The sequence below is a fragment of the Squalius cephalus genome (assembly GCF_949319135.1).
Source record: "Squalius cephalus genome assembly, chromosome: 4".
In the NCBI taxonomy this organism is placed as follows: domain Eukaryota; kingdom Metazoa; phylum Chordata; class Actinopteri; order Cypriniformes; family Leuciscidae; genus Squalius; species Squalius cephalus.
The window spans coordinates 30,111,017-30,131,599 of NC_137125.1; the positions used below are offsets into that span (position 1 = coordinate 30,111,017).

General features: G+C 43.1%; 1 protein-coding gene across 1 annotated transcript; it reads left to right on the plus strand.

Moving 5' to 3' along the window:
- Positions 1-6,574: 6,574 nt before the first annotated feature.
- On the plus strand, positions 6,575-18,502 carry LOC307157672 (uncharacterized protein; the record flags this gene model as incomplete). Its single annotated transcript, XM_079869599.1, has 3 exons — positions 6,575-6,662; positions 6,919-7,077; positions 18,040-18,502. 3 exons carry the CDS (start codon positions 6,575-6,577, stop codon positions 18,477-18,479), a joined length of 687 nt encoding a protein of 228 aa, XP_079725725.1. The 3' UTR covers positions 18,480-18,502.
- Between the last annotated feature and the right edge of the window lie 2,081 nt (positions 18,503-20,583).

Sequence of the window (20,583 nt, forward strand, 5' to 3'; positions counted from 1 at the left end):
TTGTTAAAAGTAAATCCGCGATCGCTCTCCATGATTCTGACCAAAGAAGAGCGCTTTGGAATCTCCATTACACATCATACCTGGGGTCCGTTCTTCGTACGTCGCTAACTCACTTAGCTGGATTTGATTGTTGGCGATTTGGCATGATCTTGGATTGTTTGGTTCTTCAACGCTCATCCTGGACTTGCTGTCATAGCAACAGGTGCACAAGCTTAAACCTGCTCGGGAGCAGGCTTATTTCATGTTAACAGGATTAGATCCCGGCTTCATAAGCGGAGCTGATACGGGAAGTCCAGCGCAGCGCGAGTGCACTTTCTTTCTGAGATATATATTTTTTCTCGTGATTCGTGAGATTGTCGTTTTTTGTCGCTTTTATGTTTAAAAAACAGTTTTAGTTTTTTTTTTTTTTTTTTTTTTTTTTTTTGTGGCATTTCCAAGCCACTTAAGACCCAATGTTGTAAAGCAGTTTTTTTTTTTTTTTTTTTTAGGCTATCATAATTTTTTATGAAGATCATACAATCATGACCATGCCGATTACAAATATGTCACTCAGGCTTCACTAACGTCATTGGTACCATAGACTATACCATAGACTGCCATCAAGGTCTCAATGAAGGGGATTATGTGAACAGAAAGGGGGTTCACAATGTAAATGTGCAGCCCAGTTACTATTGTGATTCTTAATATTCCAGATTAGTAATATTATATCAAATAAAAAAAAAGGCAGTTGACTAAAATCTCCCATATCACGAAAGTGAAAGCAAAATGGCCAGGATCTGTGCATGACTTAAGGATTTTCAGAGATTCACATTTATGCACATTATTTGAAAGTGGTAAGGAAAGTTCCACAATTAAATATCAAGCTCGCTGTATTACATACACTTATGCTGATCCTAACAGAACTGCATTTTTTCATAGGTGATTATGACATGTTCCTGCAGACAGGTGTTTTATGACCCCATTCCCTGACCCAAACCAGTTACAAGGCCGCTCTAGCCAGGACAAGGGCACAAAATGAAATGAACTTTGGCTAACTAAAGGGAATATTTCAGTGTCTGAAAAGTCTGAGGGGTTGCACACCTGACAGGGCCTGTGACATTGTTGCATGTGCCATATTACACAACATTGCCAAAAAAAACCCACTTTTAATTAAATGTTTAATAAAAGACAAATATGCTTAGTTCCTTGAGTTTTATTTCAATTGTCCTTTGTAAAGAAAAGCCAGTGGTCAAGTGCCTGCAAGAGATATTAGACACATGCCTCATGCAACAAATAAAAAGGAAATGTTGTCTATACACTGCCCACCTGTAGGCCTATGTCTCCTCTGTCTGTGCAGACTCTTCTGTAGGCCTTTCTGTAGATGTGGAATCCTGCAACTCATATTGCAGCAATAAAGCATACAAGTATAAATGAAGTAAAGTTATTTATGCACTTGCAGGTAGGCTAGTTCCTCCATATGACAGTTATCTGAGAGGGTTTATTCACTGTCCAGTGCAATGGAAACAAATGGACATTACAAAGTCTTATACTTTTTTTTCCTTTGGAAAGTTAGAAAATGTCCACTTACTGCACATATTTCAGCCACCACTTTCTTGGGAACAGATACAAGTGTTGGTGTATTATGTAAAAGTGCACAAAAGAGGAAAACTCAATGTCATTACAATGAACTACACTGGGGAAAAATGTGATCAATAACTCATGGCAAAATATTTTTACATTAACATAAGTTTATCAGTTTTCACTTTCACAATCCAAAGCAATTCATCATTACTCAAGATTTAACAGTTGAAATGACTATACAGCCTTAATTTAATGCAGCAAAAATGATTTTACAGTGTAGGCTACTAAGATCTTTTCTTTTCTTTTTTTCTCAGCCTTTTTCTTGGTTGCTTTTATAAACAGAACACCATTTATTTAACAGTGCCTTTTATAAAACAGACTATAATAGGCTAACTAAAAATTACCATTATGTAGAATATTTTTGTACTTACATTTTATTTGTTCCCATGTTCTAGTATGGTGACTGACATTACAATGAACAAAGTAATTATGCAATTATTAAAATACAAAAATATAGGCTAATAAGTGATAAAAACATCTAACATGGCCACTTCTAACGGATTTAAATTGTCTGCTACTTTTTGCCAGCCCTCTCTCCTGGCTTTTGCAGACTTTGAGGTGTTCCCTGGCGTTTTGATTAAACATTACAATTCTGAATAAACTTCGACTATTAGTTCTTGCTCTGCTGAGGAGAAAAACTGAGCACGCTCTTTGGCCACGCTGAACAGCCAATAGCAGCGTTGCTGATCAATGTTTCTACTATCGATACATATCCCCTTTTAACCAGCGCATGAACGCGCAATTATCTCAGATAACTCAACCCAGCTATACTAATCATATCCGGCAAGTGTGTTCGAAGAACCGAGTTAGCCAGATCATGATTCGCACGATGATATCATCTTGGATGTGTCATTTGATCTCGGATGTAATAAGCAACGTACGAAGAACGGGCCCCTGGGCTGCATTTCCCGATAACGTTGCCTCTTAGTGCGCTACGAAGACTCTTAAGGTATAACTTAACTAAAGGTATACTACCACTAAAGGTATATCATTGCTAGGCGTCTTCAGGGCTATCATCCACTCGCGAGGCAGAGGCGCTGAAAGGCAGAGGCGCTGGCGCCCTCCTAGCAACGGCGCTGTTTTTGGTAAAACATGATTTTGACGACTTCATTAAGTTTTGTTTTATAGAAAACAAAAGATTTTTTTTTTAAATTTCTTTTTAAAAGATTTTCGTTTTGTATAAATTGTATATTCATTTTGATCAATGTTTTATCAATCAATTGACCGTATTTAATAAATAAGAAGCAAATATATAGCAGACAATGTAATAAGGCGCCGGCACGATCACTTGCATTGCATGTGAACTGGAGGGCGCCGAAACTCAGCTTGTGCCTCACAGATTTGAGAAATATAGGCTATATATTACAGAAAGCTTGAAATGTCTACTTTTAAACGAAAATATTCAAACCAAAATAAATAGGCTACTCTCTGATTATGTAATTTCTCTCTGGCGTTCATGGCGAGTCCGCAATCTCCGCATCGTCAACTTCATCTTTGTAGCGACACAGAAAACACCAGTTTATTACTAAACAATTAAATGTCTCCTTGCTAATTTAGACACATTCATAATCATTACTTTAACCGGTTCTTTGTGGCAAGCTTTATGCATGCGGTCATAATGCTTATTATCCTGTAGTGTAGGCTATACCCTATTTAAGTAATTAAATTAATATAAAGGGGCGATTTGTCCACGAATGGTTTAAATTAACAACTACTAGTCGACTAGAAAAAAAAAAATAGTCGGAGGCAGCCCTTATTCCACATATTTTCGAACCAGCAGGCCATTCTGGGTTGGGCGGGCGACCCTGCGGAATGAGTGAGCGGAGCAGAATATTCAGAAATGCGCTCTCCGCTCACAAGCTCTGATCAGAACAAACCTGAACCTCACTGTCTGCTGAACTTGCGCAGAAACATCAAAATAGACATAGCCAGCTTTTTTAAAAACTTTTTTTGTTTTTAAAACTAAACATTTAGACTATTTTAGTACAAAGTATGAGCTTATTGACGATTTTTTATAATTCTTGACAAAATTAGAATATATTAAGTTATATTAAGACGCTATGATGAGCGGGTCAGGAAGCGACCAGGTCACTGGAAGACAAGCTTGCCCAGGCTGAACAGTCTGTCAACAGGTGCACTAGATGGAGTAGCAGCATTGTAACTGTCACACTCTGTATGGAATAAATGAGAGTAGAATCCAATTGCGAGAAAACAGCAATGTTTATTGAAAACAGGAAAAGCAATGAAGCTGGTCAGTGAAGATCGACAGACAGGAAGAAGCACTGGAACGCAGGGACGCAATGGGCAGAAATAATCCAGGCAGAATCCAGACAGGATGCGGCAGATCCGGGAAGGCGATCCACACGAGGAAGACAAATGGAAACAGGAGTGACGGGTGCTCAGTGCTCTTAGTGAAGCCTCACAACGATCTGACAAAGACAGGATGGAATCACACACATTAAATAGGGTGCTCAATAAGGATCAGCTGGCGCTGATCAGCCAGGATAACGAGACACGCCCAAACACTAATACACACTGACAGACAGCGAGGGCGAGACAGTGAACCCATGAACCGTGACAGTAACATAGTGAAATTTTCTTGATGAGAGAAAATCCACACAGAGAGTTGAAGTTTTGTGCTGAAGATCTAATATAGTCTGCCACCTGGTTTTCTGCTAAAGAGAAGGTGTCCTCCTCATCCTCCTCAAAGGAAAAGAAATCGTTCTCTTTGACTGAATCTGTGTTGATGTGAAGATGTGCTGGTACCTGGCTGTGGTTCTTCGAGGACTATTTTCCGGCACTCTGCCAGCAAACTTGCCTTAGCCTTATCCTTTATCTCCTGTGACCGCAGCCAGCGAAGTTTGAATTTTGGAAGAGTTACGGCAGCAAGTATAGCCTCTTCATTTCCCAGGACATCAGCAAATCTGGTTTTGATAGCCTGAAATGATAAGAATAATAACATTAAATGTATGTATCCACACAAATCAGTGTTATTATTATTATTATAATTAGTAGTAGTAGTAGTATTTATTATTATGAGTACTACAGCAATGTTCACTTAATAAATAATAAAATATTCAATTCAAGTTCTTACTGTGACTATGGCGTCAGGAAGGTCCCTCAGTATTTGCAGGCCACTTTTAAGGGCTTCTGTCTTCAGCATTAATGTCTCCATCGTTGGTAGTAGTTTACCATGAAAACAGTTGTCTTCTCCCTGAAGTATATCTAAGGCAACTGTAAGGGGCTTCATCGCAGTACAGTACTCCTTTAAAACCTGGTGTTCCCTTTCTGTTATCGCTGTCAGTCCTAATTTGGAGGAGATGGTGTTAAGGTCTACCATGGATATTTCACAGATTCGAGCCAGGGCATCATAGAAGGAATTCCATCTTGTTGTACAAGGTACAAGCAGCTTTTTTGACACCAACTCATCAACTGTTTCAGTAGCCAAAGTTGATCGACTAGTCTTGTTCCATAGGGCAGTACATTTGGCAGTAGCACTTCTGTAAACAGCCGTTGTTGCAGGTTTTGAGAGCAGCCATTGTCAACATCTGTGCATGAAATGAGGTTTAGTGTGTGTGATGCACATCTCTTGTGGGGGGGCAAAGTGATCACAACATCGCCATCATTATCATCAGTTGGATGTAGAGCATCATAAATGTCTAAATGTCACCTCATCTTCATCGTCTTCAGAATCACTCTCCTCAAGTGGCTGGTACCTCTTAAATGCTTTAACAAAATTAGAGCCATTATCAGTCACTATTGCTGTGATTTTTTGTGTTATCCCATATGTTGAGTGTATATTGTCAAGCTCAACTGCAATGGCGTCATGAGTACGATGCCCCTTAAACCGTCTGCAGGCAAGAGCTGCTTTCTCTCTTTCCATGTTATTTGGATTAAGCCAATGTGCTGTCACACCCATGTAACTTTTATTGTGGGCAGTCCAAATGTCTGCTGTAGTTGAAATGTTCTCTAATTCCTCAAATAACATTTTGAGCTCAATATTCATTTTTTCATATTCACTGAATTTAGCAAAAGTTTAGTTTCGGCATGGGGCAACCCCCCTTCCTCCTCCTCGTATTGGTATTTTAGCAAGGATAGCTCTGAATGAATCAGACTCCACAGTGGGTATCATGTTTTCAACAACATACCTTGCAATCAATGTGTTCAGCTCTGCCTTGGTCACCTGTTGCTGACCCGAAAAATCGAGCATTGCTTATTTTAACAGAGTGGCTCCATCTCCTTCGCTGGAGCTCACGCTAACTGCATTTGGGCTTGGGGTTGGGTATGCAGCAGCAACAAGTATCGTGTTAGCATGTGTTGATGTGAGGTGCTTCATAAGATTCGAGTTGCTTGAGAAAGACGTGGATAAAGTCTTTTTTCCTGGGCATAGCGTGCATGTTACATAAACATTCTTGCCTTTAATTTCAATAAGCGAGTAGTGCCAGTACTTCCAGTTCGAGAACGCTACCTTTGAATTTCCCTGGCTCGTTGCCATTGTTGCTGTCTTGAGTTTAGTGGTAGTCAGAGCGTGCAGTGAGACAGCGTGAGCAGGGTATCCACCCACCCAGCCAATCATCATCGCATTTGCAACGTCATCATCCCCACCCCTGCTCTCTCCAGGCAGCTGATGTTTTAGCCAAAGCCTGCCTGACACCTCACGCTTCATTCAACCAAATTGTAGGAACGCGCCACTTTACATTCTCAGTAACGATAAAGGCGTTGCAACGACAGGTAAAATAATGAATTAAATTACTCTGTTACTGAAAAAATAACGCCGTTAGTAACGCCATTATACTTAAACGCCGTTACTCCCAACACTGCCTGTCATCACCGATAACCTAACCTAACCTAACCCTAACCCTATTGCCATTGGAGGACTCGTGGGGTGGAGTCCACAACCCGCTACCTTGACAGGCTTCTGCAGGATCTGAAGGGGCATAAGGGAAGAGATATGATGGGGGTTCCTCTGCTGGACACAGTGAGGATAGAGCACATCTGGCATGTTCAGATGAGGCATGTTAAGTGCATCCAGGATCCACCAGGTGTGTTTCTCTACACTGTGACGTGCACCACCACCACCAAGGGAGGATTAGTTCTCACGAAGTACAGATGTGCTAGGGGCTCGACCTCCCTTTAATCTTTCCACTGCCACCTGAACAGGTTTATTCCAGGTTTGTGGCTCATTGTGTTTGCAGTATAGTACATATTCAACACAATAGAACATGTAATATCACTTTATATTTTCTGAAGGAACTCATTATCCCAGTTTAATGGTTTTCATTGTTTACTTCTTTACAGGAACCAGTGCTAACACACTGAATTTTCAGTTGTATCTCCTGGAAGGCCTGAACAGGTGGAACCAAGACCGGGCAGCAGCATCAATTTCCACAAAATTTCCTCTTCTCACCTACACAGGGCAGGTGGTGCCCACCTTCCAACCTCCTGCACAGTACACTGGTAAGACTAGGGCCCTATGAAATCCGTTTTATTTTTTCTCAAATTCCGTTTTTGTTTTTTTCAAATTCCGTTTTTTTGGATTTATTTTTAGCCCTTTCGGATTTTTCGGATTTGCTTGTTTTCTTTTCACTTCTAAGCAGTATTGACCTTTAAAAATTCAGTTCACAAACTCACAATTCAGCTTTTTTATTTAAACTCTTAATATATACAGCAAAGCACATTCAAAATTCTCCAAAATTCAGCCAAACCTGTTACCAAAAATAACAGTAACATGAAGGTAACAGTTACAAGGTAGGATTGATGAATATTAAATTAAAGAATAATTGTAACCATGCTGCAGGGAGACAGAAACATTGAAACAACGATATGTGCCTGACAGAAAGCCAACACAATGACATATTAAAGCCTAAAAGTACAGTGTTAACCCATCATCATCAGTGACCCCTCCATGTAAGCAGAAAAATGTATTTTCTATCTACAAAAAAATCACATCATATTTGAATCAACTGGCCTTTTCCATTACATTAGTGCTCCAACATGGTTCTCTGTAACTGGGCATCAGGGGAAAGAGGCCGGATTACACTGCGGAATAAGTACATATCGATTTCACTAACATTTAGCAAAGTACTTTTCTTCATGTATGTGCAGATCGATGTCCAAAGAACACAGACAAAATAGAATTTTTCATAACTTCACGAGTTCACACTTACACATGATCAGAGAATAAATAGTTATGCGTATTTGGCGTGCTGTCCGGGGGGAGGGCTCCGAGCTCGGAAATTGGGCCCGAACCCAGAGTACTCCCCCCGTATCTCTTGGTTAGGAAGATAACCAGGTAAGTGTGAGGAGATGGGGTGGTGGAGGGATGCTGAAAACTGTCAAGGATAATGGGTGAGTCGACTGTGAGTATTTATAGGCCTTTAATCATGCTGATTGAGTGGACCTGTTGATTACTGATTGCTGACAGCTGGTTGGAATGACTTGATTGTTTGATCATTAGAACGTGTTCCTCCCGAACTTTGTTAATAAAACATCATTTCACGAGTTCACACTTACACATGATCAGAGAATAAATAGTTATGCGTATTTGGCGTGCTGTCCGGGGGGAGGGCTCCGAGCTCGGAAATTGGGCCCGAACCCAGAGTACTCCCCAAAAAGCTAAGTGAGCAAAGGACAGCCGCCAGCTTAAAGAACCCCCCCGAAAAGAGCGCAGAGATTGGCGGGCTGGCATTTCAAGGAGAAGCCTGGATGTTTGGCAAGGAGCTCTCGCCACGTCCGGACGGGTAATTATGGATGTTCGGCAATAGTCACGGCATCCGCTGGGAGATCAATACTCGCTGGATGGAAAAAGAGAAGACATGGATGCTCGACCGGGAAACCTCTCGTTGTGTCCGCTGGGAGCTCAATACTCGCTGGACGGAGAAGGAGGACACGAAGATGCTTGACCTCGGGAACTCTCTGAGTATCCGCTGGGAGATCAATACTCGCTGGACAGAGAGGGAGGAGACGAAGATGCTTAGCCTGGAAACTCTTGTTGTGTCCGCTGGGAGATCAATACTCGCTGGACGTAGAAAGAAGACATAGATGCTCCACCGAGAAGGCTCTCATTGCGTCCGCTGGGAGATCAATACTCGCTGGACGGGGAAAGAGAAGACAGAGAAGAATATCTATATATATATATATATATTTTTTTTTTTTTTTTTTTTTTTTATCCGACGAGGGTTTGGTGGGCTTTTTTGATATGGAATCGGTTGGTCCTGATGTAGCTTTGATAAGCATCTGAGGACCATCTTCCGAGAGCTTGGATCTGCTGCTGGGAGAGGCCTTTTTGGGCTGCTGAGGTTGCTGCCCCGATGCGGAAGGAATGGCTGGAGAAATTCTCTGCTGGGATGCCTGAATGTTGGAGAACAGATTTGAGGTGCTTTTGGAACCAAAAGCGCGTCACGGGTTTGTTGGAGTCGTCTACGAATAGGGGTTCGAGATGGGATTTAGCATGAGAGTTTCTCAGTTGGAGGTATGCCAGTATAGTTTGGTATGGTTGAATTGGTGATGAAAGGTTGAAAATGTATATAAAATGACCTTTTTTGGTTTGGTCTGTTTTGCTTTGTTTAATCAGAAAAGAGATTGTTTCACTGTCAAGTACTGATAGGTCTGAGATGCTTGGGTGGACTTTTGGGTCAAATCTGGAAGTGATAGCCAGTTCCGAGCATCTGAGAAAACCAAAAAAGGCTAGAATAAACATGGCGTCGAGTGTGCGAGAGGTGTTAAGGGATTGATAGCCTGTGCGGAGGGTATGAATACATTTAGTAAGAATGTCTAACGTGATGGGATGTCTTGAGTCCGGACGGGTGGGCTGGGATCGTTGGATGCCTTTAATTAGGAGGGAGGTTTGAGAATTATTTATTTCCGTGGAGGGGGTGCCGTGTATCAATTTGTGAAAAAATTGGATGCCGCTCAGGTAGCCTTTGATGGACCCGACTTGGAGGCCCTTAAAGCTGTTAAGGTAAGAGATGAAGGAGGTAATTGAAAGGAGAGAAAAATCAGGGAATGGTGTGTTGTAGGAAAGGTGGAAGGCTTTAAAACATCTCCATGCGGTCACGTAGGATTGGAGAGTCCTGGGAGAAACTGCTTGGAGAATGGTGTCGAGCGTTGTGTCGAGGAGGGATTTAAACGGGTGGGTTACGGAAATATTAATTCCGAATAATGAGGTACTGGAGTTGGGAATTTGTCCGCCTCTGGAGCCAGCGTCCTGAATTTCTGAAACATAAAGCGTGACAGAGAGTCAGCAATTTGGTTTTTTGACCCGGGGATATGTTTAGCGATTAAGATAAATTGATCGCACGCTGAAATCCAGATTAGACGTCTTAAAAGTGGCATCAACGCGGGTGAATGGGAACGGCCTTTATTAATGCACTGAACTGTAGCTTCGTTGTCACAATGCACTATGATACTGCTAGCAGTCCATTCTTTTCCCCACAGGAAGGCTGCTACTACGAGAGGGTAAAGCTCGAAGAATGCGGAGGACTGAAGCGTGTCCTGGATTTGAGGGGGCCATGTAGACGCGAACCAGCGTCCTTGGCAAAACCCCCCGAAGCCGACTGAGGGGGCTGCATCTGTGAATAGCTGGATGTCGATGGGGGATGATATTAGGTTCTTATAAAAAAAAGATAGGCCGTTCCACTGATTAAGGAATGTTATCCATAGCCTGAGTTCGTCGCGGCACGCTGCGGTTAGGGAAATAAGATCCTCTAGCGCGTGAACTGAAGACGCGAGAGAGAGGAGATGAGAAATGAAAGGGCGGCCTTGTGGAATGATGCGCATGGCGAAGTTTAAGTGGCCGAGCAGGGATAGGAGTTCGCGTTTGGAGCACTTTGACTGGTTTACAAGGGTAGATGAGATGAGGATTATTCTATCGATTTTTTCCTTGGGCAGGGATGCCTGGTATTTAACTGAATCTAAGTTAATGCCAAGGAACTCGATGGATGTGGCGGGACCCATGGTTTTCTCTTGGGCGATGGGGATTCCGAGCTCGGAGAAAACTCTTTGAACTGTGAAAATATGGGCGGCTGGAATGGCGCCGGGAGGCGAAATGATTAGAAAATCGTCTAGCAGGTGAATGAGTTGAGGAATTGCGTAATTGTTTGACAAGATCCAGCAAACAGCTTCGGATAGCATGTCGAAAATTTTGGGGCTGCTTTTGCATCCGAAAGTTAAGCGTACAGCGAAATAAAATTTCCCATGCCAGCGCACTCCAAATAAGTGCCATGAATCCGGGTGGATGGGCATCACTTTGAAAGCCGAGGTGATGTCAATTTTTGCGAGCCAAGCGCCCCGACCCACGATTTTTATCAGGTCGACTGCGTGATCCACGTCGTGGTATTTGAGAGAAAATTCGTCAAGTGGGATCAGGCTGTTAATGCTTGGGAACAGGGAATTATGCGGAGCTGACAGATCGACTATGAGACGTTTCTTACCTGAAAACTTTCTCGTAGCCACTCCAATGGGGCTAATGCGAAAAACTTTGAATGGAGGATCGTCAAAAGGACCAATCATAAAGCCTGAATCGACTTCTTTTTTAATCAGGTTGTCTACTACGTCGGGCTCGGCGAGAGCCGATTGGAGATTATGGCAGATGATGTTTTGGGAGAGCGGGCATACCACTCCAGGTTTAAAACCGTGTTGGAGGCCGGACAGCAGATATTCAGTGAAGTCGGAGTCCGGGTGGTGAGCTAGTTCGATAGAAAGGCGAGAAATATCCACGGGAGTCGATAAATAATTTTTTTTTTTTTTTTTTTTTTTTTTTTAATTGACATCTTTAAACACAGGGCATACAGGACGGGCATGAGCACCGCCGCAGAAACTGCATATGTGCAAGTACCGACAACGCTGCCTGGTGCATTTTCCAATGTTAAAATTGTTACAAGGCTGTTTGCTGTCCGTAGATGCTCTGGAGCTGAAATTGGCATCGTGGGGATTTGAGTTGATGGTTGCCGGTCTTGGAACGTAGCTGGTGGATTTAACTGGTGCAGTTTCCGGGCCGGGGGGAATGGAGGGGTTAACTTGTGGGCACGATATTGTGGAATGTGTTACTGACCTGCAGACCGCGCAAGAAATGTTCCTGCAGCCAAGGAATACTCTGCTGTGAAGGTCGGTGTCGAGTGCTCCCCAGTAAGGGCACTGGTTCCACTGTGAAACTCTAACAGCGCATTTTGCTGAGAAGAGCTTGTGATATGTGTAAAAGTGCCCTCCCCCATAAGACAACGCAAGCTCAGCTATGAGTGCTAAATAGTCGTTCAGTTCGCGCCGCCTATGAGGGAAGGCTGAACAAATGACTTCTGTGAAGTGGCTGAAAGCGATAGAAAATTCAGAAAAAGAAAGTAAACGTGATGTATGTGTGTTTTGATTTTTTAACGTGACTGAAAAATCCCCGCAGTCTAACTGGCGGTTAGAATCGGACACGGGAAGCAGAGAAAGTAAATTTGAAAGGTCTATGTCCGCACCTGCCAGGATCTGTGCTCGGATGTTGTGGGCCACTGGGGGAGGCTCCAGAGCGACGGCGTTTGATGGGACGGGCAATGGTGTAGCTGTGAAGAGAGAAAAATGTGATTTTGCATTTAAGAGAGAGCTGTAAGGGAGAGAAGCTGGGGCTGCGACTGACGGCGGAGGCAACCTCACGCTTAAGTCGGCCTGAGGGGCTTGAGGAGGGAAATTAAGAGAAACATGAGGGGGAAAAGGAGGATAAGAATGAGATGCGTGAGCCTGTGTTACAAGCGGAGGCAGCCTCGCGCTTGCTTGTGCTGCAGGCCACTGAAAAGGGGAGGGGTTAGTGGAAGTCACAGGAAGATGATGGAATGACTGGGCCTGCGCCGCTAGCGGAGGCAGCCTCACGCTAGCGTCTGCTACAGGAGCCGGAGGCCACTGCAGAGGAAATGAGCTGGAAACGGCAGGAGGAAAAAACTGGGAGACTGAGGGTGGGTCGGCGGGCCCAGCTGTGTATGGCGCTACGGCCGGAAGTGCCGCGCTGAAGTGCTGAGCTGGAGTGGGAGGCGAGTGAGGTCTTGCAGCGGTGGAATCTGGGGCGCGGCCCAGGCTCGCTGAAGGCCTGGCACCGCGGGCTGATGCACGCAGAAAACCGGATCTTGTACGAGAAGAAGGTGGCGGTGTCGGGCGAGGCGAATTCGGGGCCTCCCGAGTTTTGCCTAGCCTGCTGGCCGCCTTGGAAGCTGGGGTGGACTTAGGAGAGAGATTGGATGATTGCAAGGTAACGTACAAATTGTATAATTGTGCTTTGTTCATCCTACGTGAGGGCTGAATATCGGAATTCATCAGCGCTTGTCTTAGACTCAAAACTGTCCACTTTCCAATGGGCGGAATCGTTGGTATGGCCGAATGATAGGAGGATGCCGGGGAGAAAGCTGGAGTCCTCGCCGGTGGAGGTGAAGGCAGGCCTCGGCGTCTTGGCGTGCGGGGTGTTGCTTGCGCAGACCGGCGCCCGCGAGATGAAGCCTGGGGCACGGAGGCGGTATCAGGCGGAGACGAAGTGGTCCTGGGGCCAGCTGATGGCGGCGAAGGAACCGGAGCATGGTTGAGCTCGTCATCGGATGGTGAGAGTTGCATTTGAGACATCGTAGCAAACGGAGAACCAAATGCTGAAAACTGTCAAGGATAATGGGTGAGTCGACTGTGAGTATTTATAGGCCTTTAATCATGCTGATTGAGTGGACCTGTTGATTACTGATTGCTGACAGCTGGTTGGAATGACTTGATTGTTTGATCATTAGAACGTGTTCCTCCCGAACTTTGTTAATAAAACATCATTTAAAAGTACTTTCTTGAAGACACAAGCAGGCATGTGTTGCTTTCTAAGGCATTTCCCATCTTTTGCTCACATCTCCATTGAAGTACATGATGGTAAGGCACTTGGTGTTGAGCTCAGTAAGAGACTCTCTCTTGTCAGTGAGCAGTGTCTTATACTGTACTTGCTGAAACTCCTCTCACAGTCAACAGTACTGACTGGGAAGTATATGTAGGACATAGCAATGTTTGCAATGCCTGGAAATCTTTGGCTTGTACCTTTCCAGTAGTCAGCAAGGTCCAAGGACGCTGAGATGCCTTCATTTCTGACACAGTGTTGATATGCGGCCCACTGCTCACTGAGCTCTGGAGATGCCGGGGTCCTCAATTCCCACAGTGTGCCATAGGCTTCAATATGCCTTTCCATAGCAGGAGCCTGTCTGGGATCAAACACTCTGATCATCTTGTATATTTTTTTGGCAGGATGGACATCCCAGTGCTTTGAAAATTTTTCAAATGCAATGTGAAATACATCATGAAGGTGATCCAACATATCCCTTTTCTTTGGCGTTCTCATTTGGTTCAGCAGCTCATCAGTTTTGACACCAAAGCCAAGGGTTTTGGCTGTTCCATTGACTAAAAAGGAACCAAGATCTTCCATGATGTTGTATGCAGAGACTGCTACAGGAGTGTGGGTGCCCTCCAGCACTGTCAGAGCTGTCACCAGTTTCCCACACCCTTCAGAGATGAAGGTCAGCTTGAAGTGGAGGGCCTCTTGTTTTTCATCGGTTTCAACCAGCTCAATTATGTTTTTTACTGCCTGAGCAGAAGACTTCTCGGCTAAGAAGAACTCCTTGTAAAGGTGGACATGTTCAGCATGGTATTGAACTGCTTCAAACCAGCTATTCCACCTTGTGCTTACAGGCTCAGGGGGTACCTTAGGTTTCTCAGCCTCCTTCATTGTCAAGAAGTACAACCATCTTCTCTTCCTTGCAGGCTTTTTGAAGAAGGCAGACTTAACCCACATCACAAGAGCTGTAGCCTCACTGAAGAATTTGTAGTGTTGCCAGGTCTCTCCCACCAAATTGATGACATGACATAAGCAGGTTGTATTGACACTGTGAGGCATGACTCCCTTCAGCACTTCTCTGTAGGCTTTCAGACAGTATGATGCATTATCAGTCACCACTGCCAGAATGTCATTCAAGTTCAACTGACTGGTATGAAGTGACTGCAGTACTGCCTGTGAAAATGTTGAAAAATTGCAGCTTTCCATGAAGATAACATCAGTTAGAAAGTATTTTCCCTCAGTGCCTGTTGAATTGAAAAGGGAAGAAAGTTATCTATCTATCTATCTATCTATCTATCTATCTATTTATTTATTTATTTATTTATTTATTTATTTATTTTGCCTATCTTTGCTCCTAAAATGATGAATGTAGTAGGTTAGGCTAGTAGAATATTATATATAAATAATATATTACTATATTTAGGGATGCAAACACATGTATGGTCAAAAAAGAGAGAGGTAATCGAAGCCCTCGCCCCGCCACCAACCCCTGCCATACCCGACCCACCCCTATAGGCACATATGGTAAAATGAAATTCAGATAAGTTTTGACAAAAAAGGTTTTATAAAAAAGATAAACCTCACATATTTCAGCCTTTAAATATTTTTTCACAAAAAAATGTTTTATAAAAAGATAAACATCACATATTTAAGCCTTTAAATCAATGAGTCAAAAAAGATAAATTACTGACATTTACAAATACAATGCACATTAGCTTATCTTTTATTATTAATAGTAAAATTCGGTCCGATTTTCCCGTGGCGTCTGTCGTTGCTATGCAACCATGCACTGCGCTCTCCACAACGACAAAGAAGTTTTAGTAGCTAATAGATTTCCACCACCGAAAAACGCTTGCTGTAGCTCTGCTACAAGATTTATTTACGGAGAAGAGAAAAACACCCGTATGTTTGTGGTGCACCCCCATCCTTTATGTTGACTGAGCTTTCAATGTTGTTACGGAAAGGGTGAAGTTGATATGTTAGTTCTTGTCACATGAACTGCGTTGCGTTTGCGGCATTCTTAAAAGTTTAGGTGTTTTCATCTCGCTGCGCCTGGAAAAAACAAGCGCGTCGCTTCAATTATGAGCGCACTTACCGCACGCGCCTACATTTGAAATAACGAACTTGAGCACGCAAAAGACACGACATGTGAACGGCCCCTTGACGAGCTAGTTACCTCCAATCAGGCCACGGAGACCCCTGCCATAGACAGTAAAAGATACGCAGCAAGAAGAAACACTAGTGGTTCTGTAAAGCGCGCTGTTTGCATCCCTGAATATTAAAATTTAATATAAGCCCTAGTTAAAAATAGGCTAATATGCTGTATTAGCCTACCTAAATAAAAGTTAATTGGATGCTCACTTATAACAATGTTGAGGACACTGCAATCTCGGTTGTCAGAGGTTTCGTCGACAACAACGAAGAATTTCTTTCCACGGATCTCTTGCAGCACTTTTTGCATGTGCTGGTCAAAGACCCGCGGCAGGTGGGTCTGCCTGAGGCTGCTGGCGTTTTCTGGGAGTGCACCTCCCTGCTTGCAATGTTTAACAAGAAACGGACGTATCCTCTTCATTTTCTCAAGCGGTATGTCAGCTTCAGCACACATTGCAACAAAATCTTCCACAAACTCACGCCTTGCTTCTGTTGATTTTGTCGTTGCCTCAATGGTAACCTGGAGGGATTTGCCCGCTGTGGATTTAGCTTTGTTCTTGAGATGAACTTTTGATATCAAATGGTCGTTACATGTAAAAAAGTTGTTGTCCAGACTCATAGTAGTCATTGGGGTATTGTTCAGCCCGGTATTTAGCAGTCAACTGAGAATTTCTTAATTTTTTCGACACCGTTATCTTATCAGGAGCCACTCACTTCGACATTTTTTTCCTTGCGCGGGAACGTAAGGACGTATGGTTACTAGGCAACATGTTTAACAATACCATTTGACCACGGTTTAGGTAGAGACCTTTCTACGTGTGTTGTTTTAAACTGAAAAAATTAGAAGAAAGTAAAAAAAAAAAAAGTTTATTTAATATGTCAACAAAATATATGCATATTCCGCGCGTATAAGAGAATTCCGTTTTCATGTGTAAATTCCGTGATTCCGTCCTTGTTTTCCGCATCACGGAAATCATAGGGCCTTATAACAGTGGTTTTCAAACTGTGGGTCGCGACCCACTTGTGGGTCACACAGTGAGAAAAGGTGGGTCGCACAAAGGCACTTAGCTGCAGCTAAATTTACGTTACGATGAGTGAAACAAAACCAGTCCGATTAATGACCAAACGACTCTTAAGTGAGTTTTAGCGCCCGCCAAAGTGAATTTTTGTCCCGCCAAAGTCTTATTTGATCGGTGAGTAATGTAGATGAACTGCTGCGCTTGTGACAGAGTCACAGTGCATGTTTAACTGAAAGAACGTCGAGCAGAGAGAGAGACTCGGTCGCGCGCGCGCTCTCTTTCTCTCTTCGGAGCCAGGCGAAAGTGTAAACAAGACTTCACCGTCTCCAAACTAGGCGCTGTGTTGCTCTCTCCCTCGCACATATTAATCAAAATAAATCGACACGGTGGTAAAAGGTCGGAAGGCCAAAGTTTCATGTGGAGCATTCGGAGATTTTTTTTTCCTTAATTACCGCTGGGTGTGAATTGTGCTAAATAAGTTGCCTTATCTTCTCTGAAAAGCATTCCGGACATTAAGCTGACATAAAACAACACTTTAATTAAACAAAAAAAAAACTATCCAGTGATGAAATGTTTTCTGTGTTGACACAAATCTTGGATGTCCATGTCCTAACTGCTGGGATAATCACACAACGCGCACGACACGTCCAATTCGCGAACTAATGACTCATTTGAACGATTCATTTTAATGAATGGTTTTAAACAACTGATCTTTCCAACAGTGAACTCAGGAGACGTCTGAATCGGTGTATAATCAGTAACACTTTACAATAAGGTTCTATTTATTACATAAATTACATAAAAAGTACAGTTTGCTTACTCAAGCTTAAGCTTTAAAATAAATAAAACCCCTTGTTTTTTTTTTAAAAGCATATGACTACATTTTTCCACACAGTGCAAGAATCGATAAGAGAATCGTTAAAGAATCGGATCGATAATCAGAATCGTCAGTGGCATTATTATTATTGATAAAATCTTATATTTCCCATCCCTATGTGAAGACAGTAAAATTATAATCAAACATTAAAGAACATTCATGTTTGTTTGTTTTTTAAGTTTTTTTAAGAGTTAAAAGTTTAAAATATTTTGCTAACATGAGGTCTTGTCACTGTCAGTCTTTTTACATAAGTGCAAAACTAGGGTATACAGATTAAGACCATCAGCATGCATTGATTAATCCCATGACATGTAGCAAAACATTTTTTTTTTTTAAATGTGCGACCAAATCATGCTGGTGCGACCAACTGAGAAAGTTGGTAGCACCAGTGCAAGTGGGTCTTGAGATTGATTATACTTGTCTAGGTGGGTCCTCGAATGAAAAAGTTTGGGAACCCCTGCCTTATAAGACTCTCACAGTACATTTTACAGCACATGGTTCTTTGCTAATGAAAGGGCTATATGTTTAACACACTGCATTCTGTTTTTTAGGGGAGCTAATTGGAGTGGACTATCTACTTAGTCAGACAGGGCTGCCACTTCAGTCGATGGATACTGACAATGAGCAGACAGACCAGCTGCTGGAGAAAGTGAATGCAGATGAGCAGGATGAGGGATTTGAGGAGGACATCAATGAGGACCCTACACTGAGTTTCCTCCTTGAAGATGAAGCTAACTGTAACCCACCTACAATTCAGCCTGTTCATACCTCATCCCAGTCTGCTGCTCCCTCATCCCAGCCTTCTGCTGCCTCATCCCAGTCTGCTGCTGCCTCATCCCAGTCTGCCTTATCCCAGTCTGTTGCTCCCTCATCCCTGTCTGCTGTTCCCTCATCCCAGTCGGCCTTCTCCCAGTCTTCTGCTGCCTCATCCCAGTCTGCCTTCTCCCAATCTGCTGCTGCCTCATCCCTGTCTGCTGCTCCTTCATCCTAGTCTGCAGCTGCCTTCATCCCAGTCTGCTGCTGCCTCATCCCTGTTAGCTGCTGCCTCATCCCAGTCTGCCTTCTCCCAGTCTGCTGCTCCCTCATCCCAGTCTGCTGCTCCCACATCCCTGTTTGCTGCTGCCTCATCCCAGTCTGCTGCTGCCTCATCCCAGTCTGCCTTCTCCCAGCCAGCTGATGCCGCCTCCTTCTCTTAGCCAACTACATCCATAGTCCAGTATGCACCAGGTTCCCCCACTCAGGTGCCGAGGAGCTTTTGGTGTGTAAATTTCACAATAGGAACTTACCATGAGCAGAAATTAATTTGTAATTCGACAAACTGATTAATACTAACATTAAGATCTCTTTTTTTCTTTACCATTTAAAATATACTGTTTTAGGCTGTGGATGACCAAAACATTCCAGGAATGGACCGGGTGGACAGACTGACTGAGTATTTGGTAGAGTTGAGGACAAGCACAGGGTTAACACTGAGTTGACAGCAGGTATGCAAACATTTTGAATGTTTGTTAACATGGAAAAGACCACACAAAACACAATGTGACTGTAAAAACAGTGTTACTGAACTATGTATGCAAAATTACCAGTTTCATTTTAACTCACCTATGCCTCTATACTTCTATCCTTCTTCAGGTTGATGACATTGTCTGCTTGAGGCAGAGCCTGCTTGAATATGACAAGCAGCGATTAAAGTTTGCTGCCAGACACCAGGACAGGCTGACCACAGGGAGGTTCAGGTCTCCAAAAAAGAAGGCTGTTTTCAACCCTGGAGTGGACAGCCTAAAACGGAGTGTGTTGGCGTCAATAGCTTCACCTGCCCAATGGCCAGACTGCTGTCGTTTCGTGGAGGCCATTTTCATCAGGCTCTGTGATGAAACTCTCTCACAATCCATTGAAGTCTGAGGAAGAAAGAGAGGGTGACGCTGAGTCTCTGGTCTCTCATTTTACAAGATTACCGAAAGATCCGGCAGCTGATCCTGTCTGATGGTGCCATCATGCAGGACACTACTCTCCAGCTGGTGGAGGTGAATCAGACCACTCTGGTTCAGTGGCACAACGGCAGGGTTAAGAAGCAAGATCAGACTCTTCTGCTTCAGGGGATCGATCTGCCTGACCCTCTTGGTGTTGCTGCTGAAGCTCTCCCACCTGCCAGTGTCCGTGCTGTTGCTCCACCCCAGGTCCAGGGAGAGCAACATATTTACAAACTGCCCCAGAGCACAGCCGGGCAAGCTAAACTAAAACGGCGCATCACTGGCAATACAACTGAGGCAGTCATACCCAAGCTGACAACCCTGAGGCCAATAATTCCACGGCCTGGTGGCAACCTTCAACCAGAACCTGTCCTTCCCAGCCCCAGCCCGACTGTCCCTCTTGCCTCCCACACTACCCTTACCTTCACACTGTTTGTTGTCCCCCAAAGCCCTCTTCCTATAGCCCCAGCCACTCCCAATTTCATCCTCCCACCTCCTGCCACGGTCAGTCAATCTCAACCCACCGTCCCTCGTTCCTACCACAGAAAGGTTGAGGCAAATACCTGGAGGAAGTGTGGGCAATTTAGGACAGCAGCGACCGGGCACAGCCAGTTTAGAGTGCCCTGTCACAGAGACACTGCCCTGTCTGCCCTGTCACAGAGACACTAACAAAAGAACAGTGTCTTAAAAAAAAAAAAAAAAAAAAAGTTTATTTTTTATATATACATTGCATTTTATATATATATATATATATATATATATATATATATATATATATATATATATATATATACACACTGCTATGTATATAGTTTTATAAAGTTTCTATCTTTGCGTGTTTATTACTATTATATTTATTTATTATTAGGTTGGTGGTTCAACCCCACTCCGACTTTTATTTTAATTATTTTATATGTTTTTATATATATATTTTAAATACTCATACTGTTTCTACTTTTGTGTGTTTATTACTGTTATTATTTATCTATTTATTATTGTTATTATTATCATTACTAGGTGGGTGGTTCTTTTTGTAATTTTCCATGTTATATATATATATACTCTTTATTAATATGTGCATAGTTTAATGTTATATTTTATTGTTAAAAATAAAAAACATTTTAT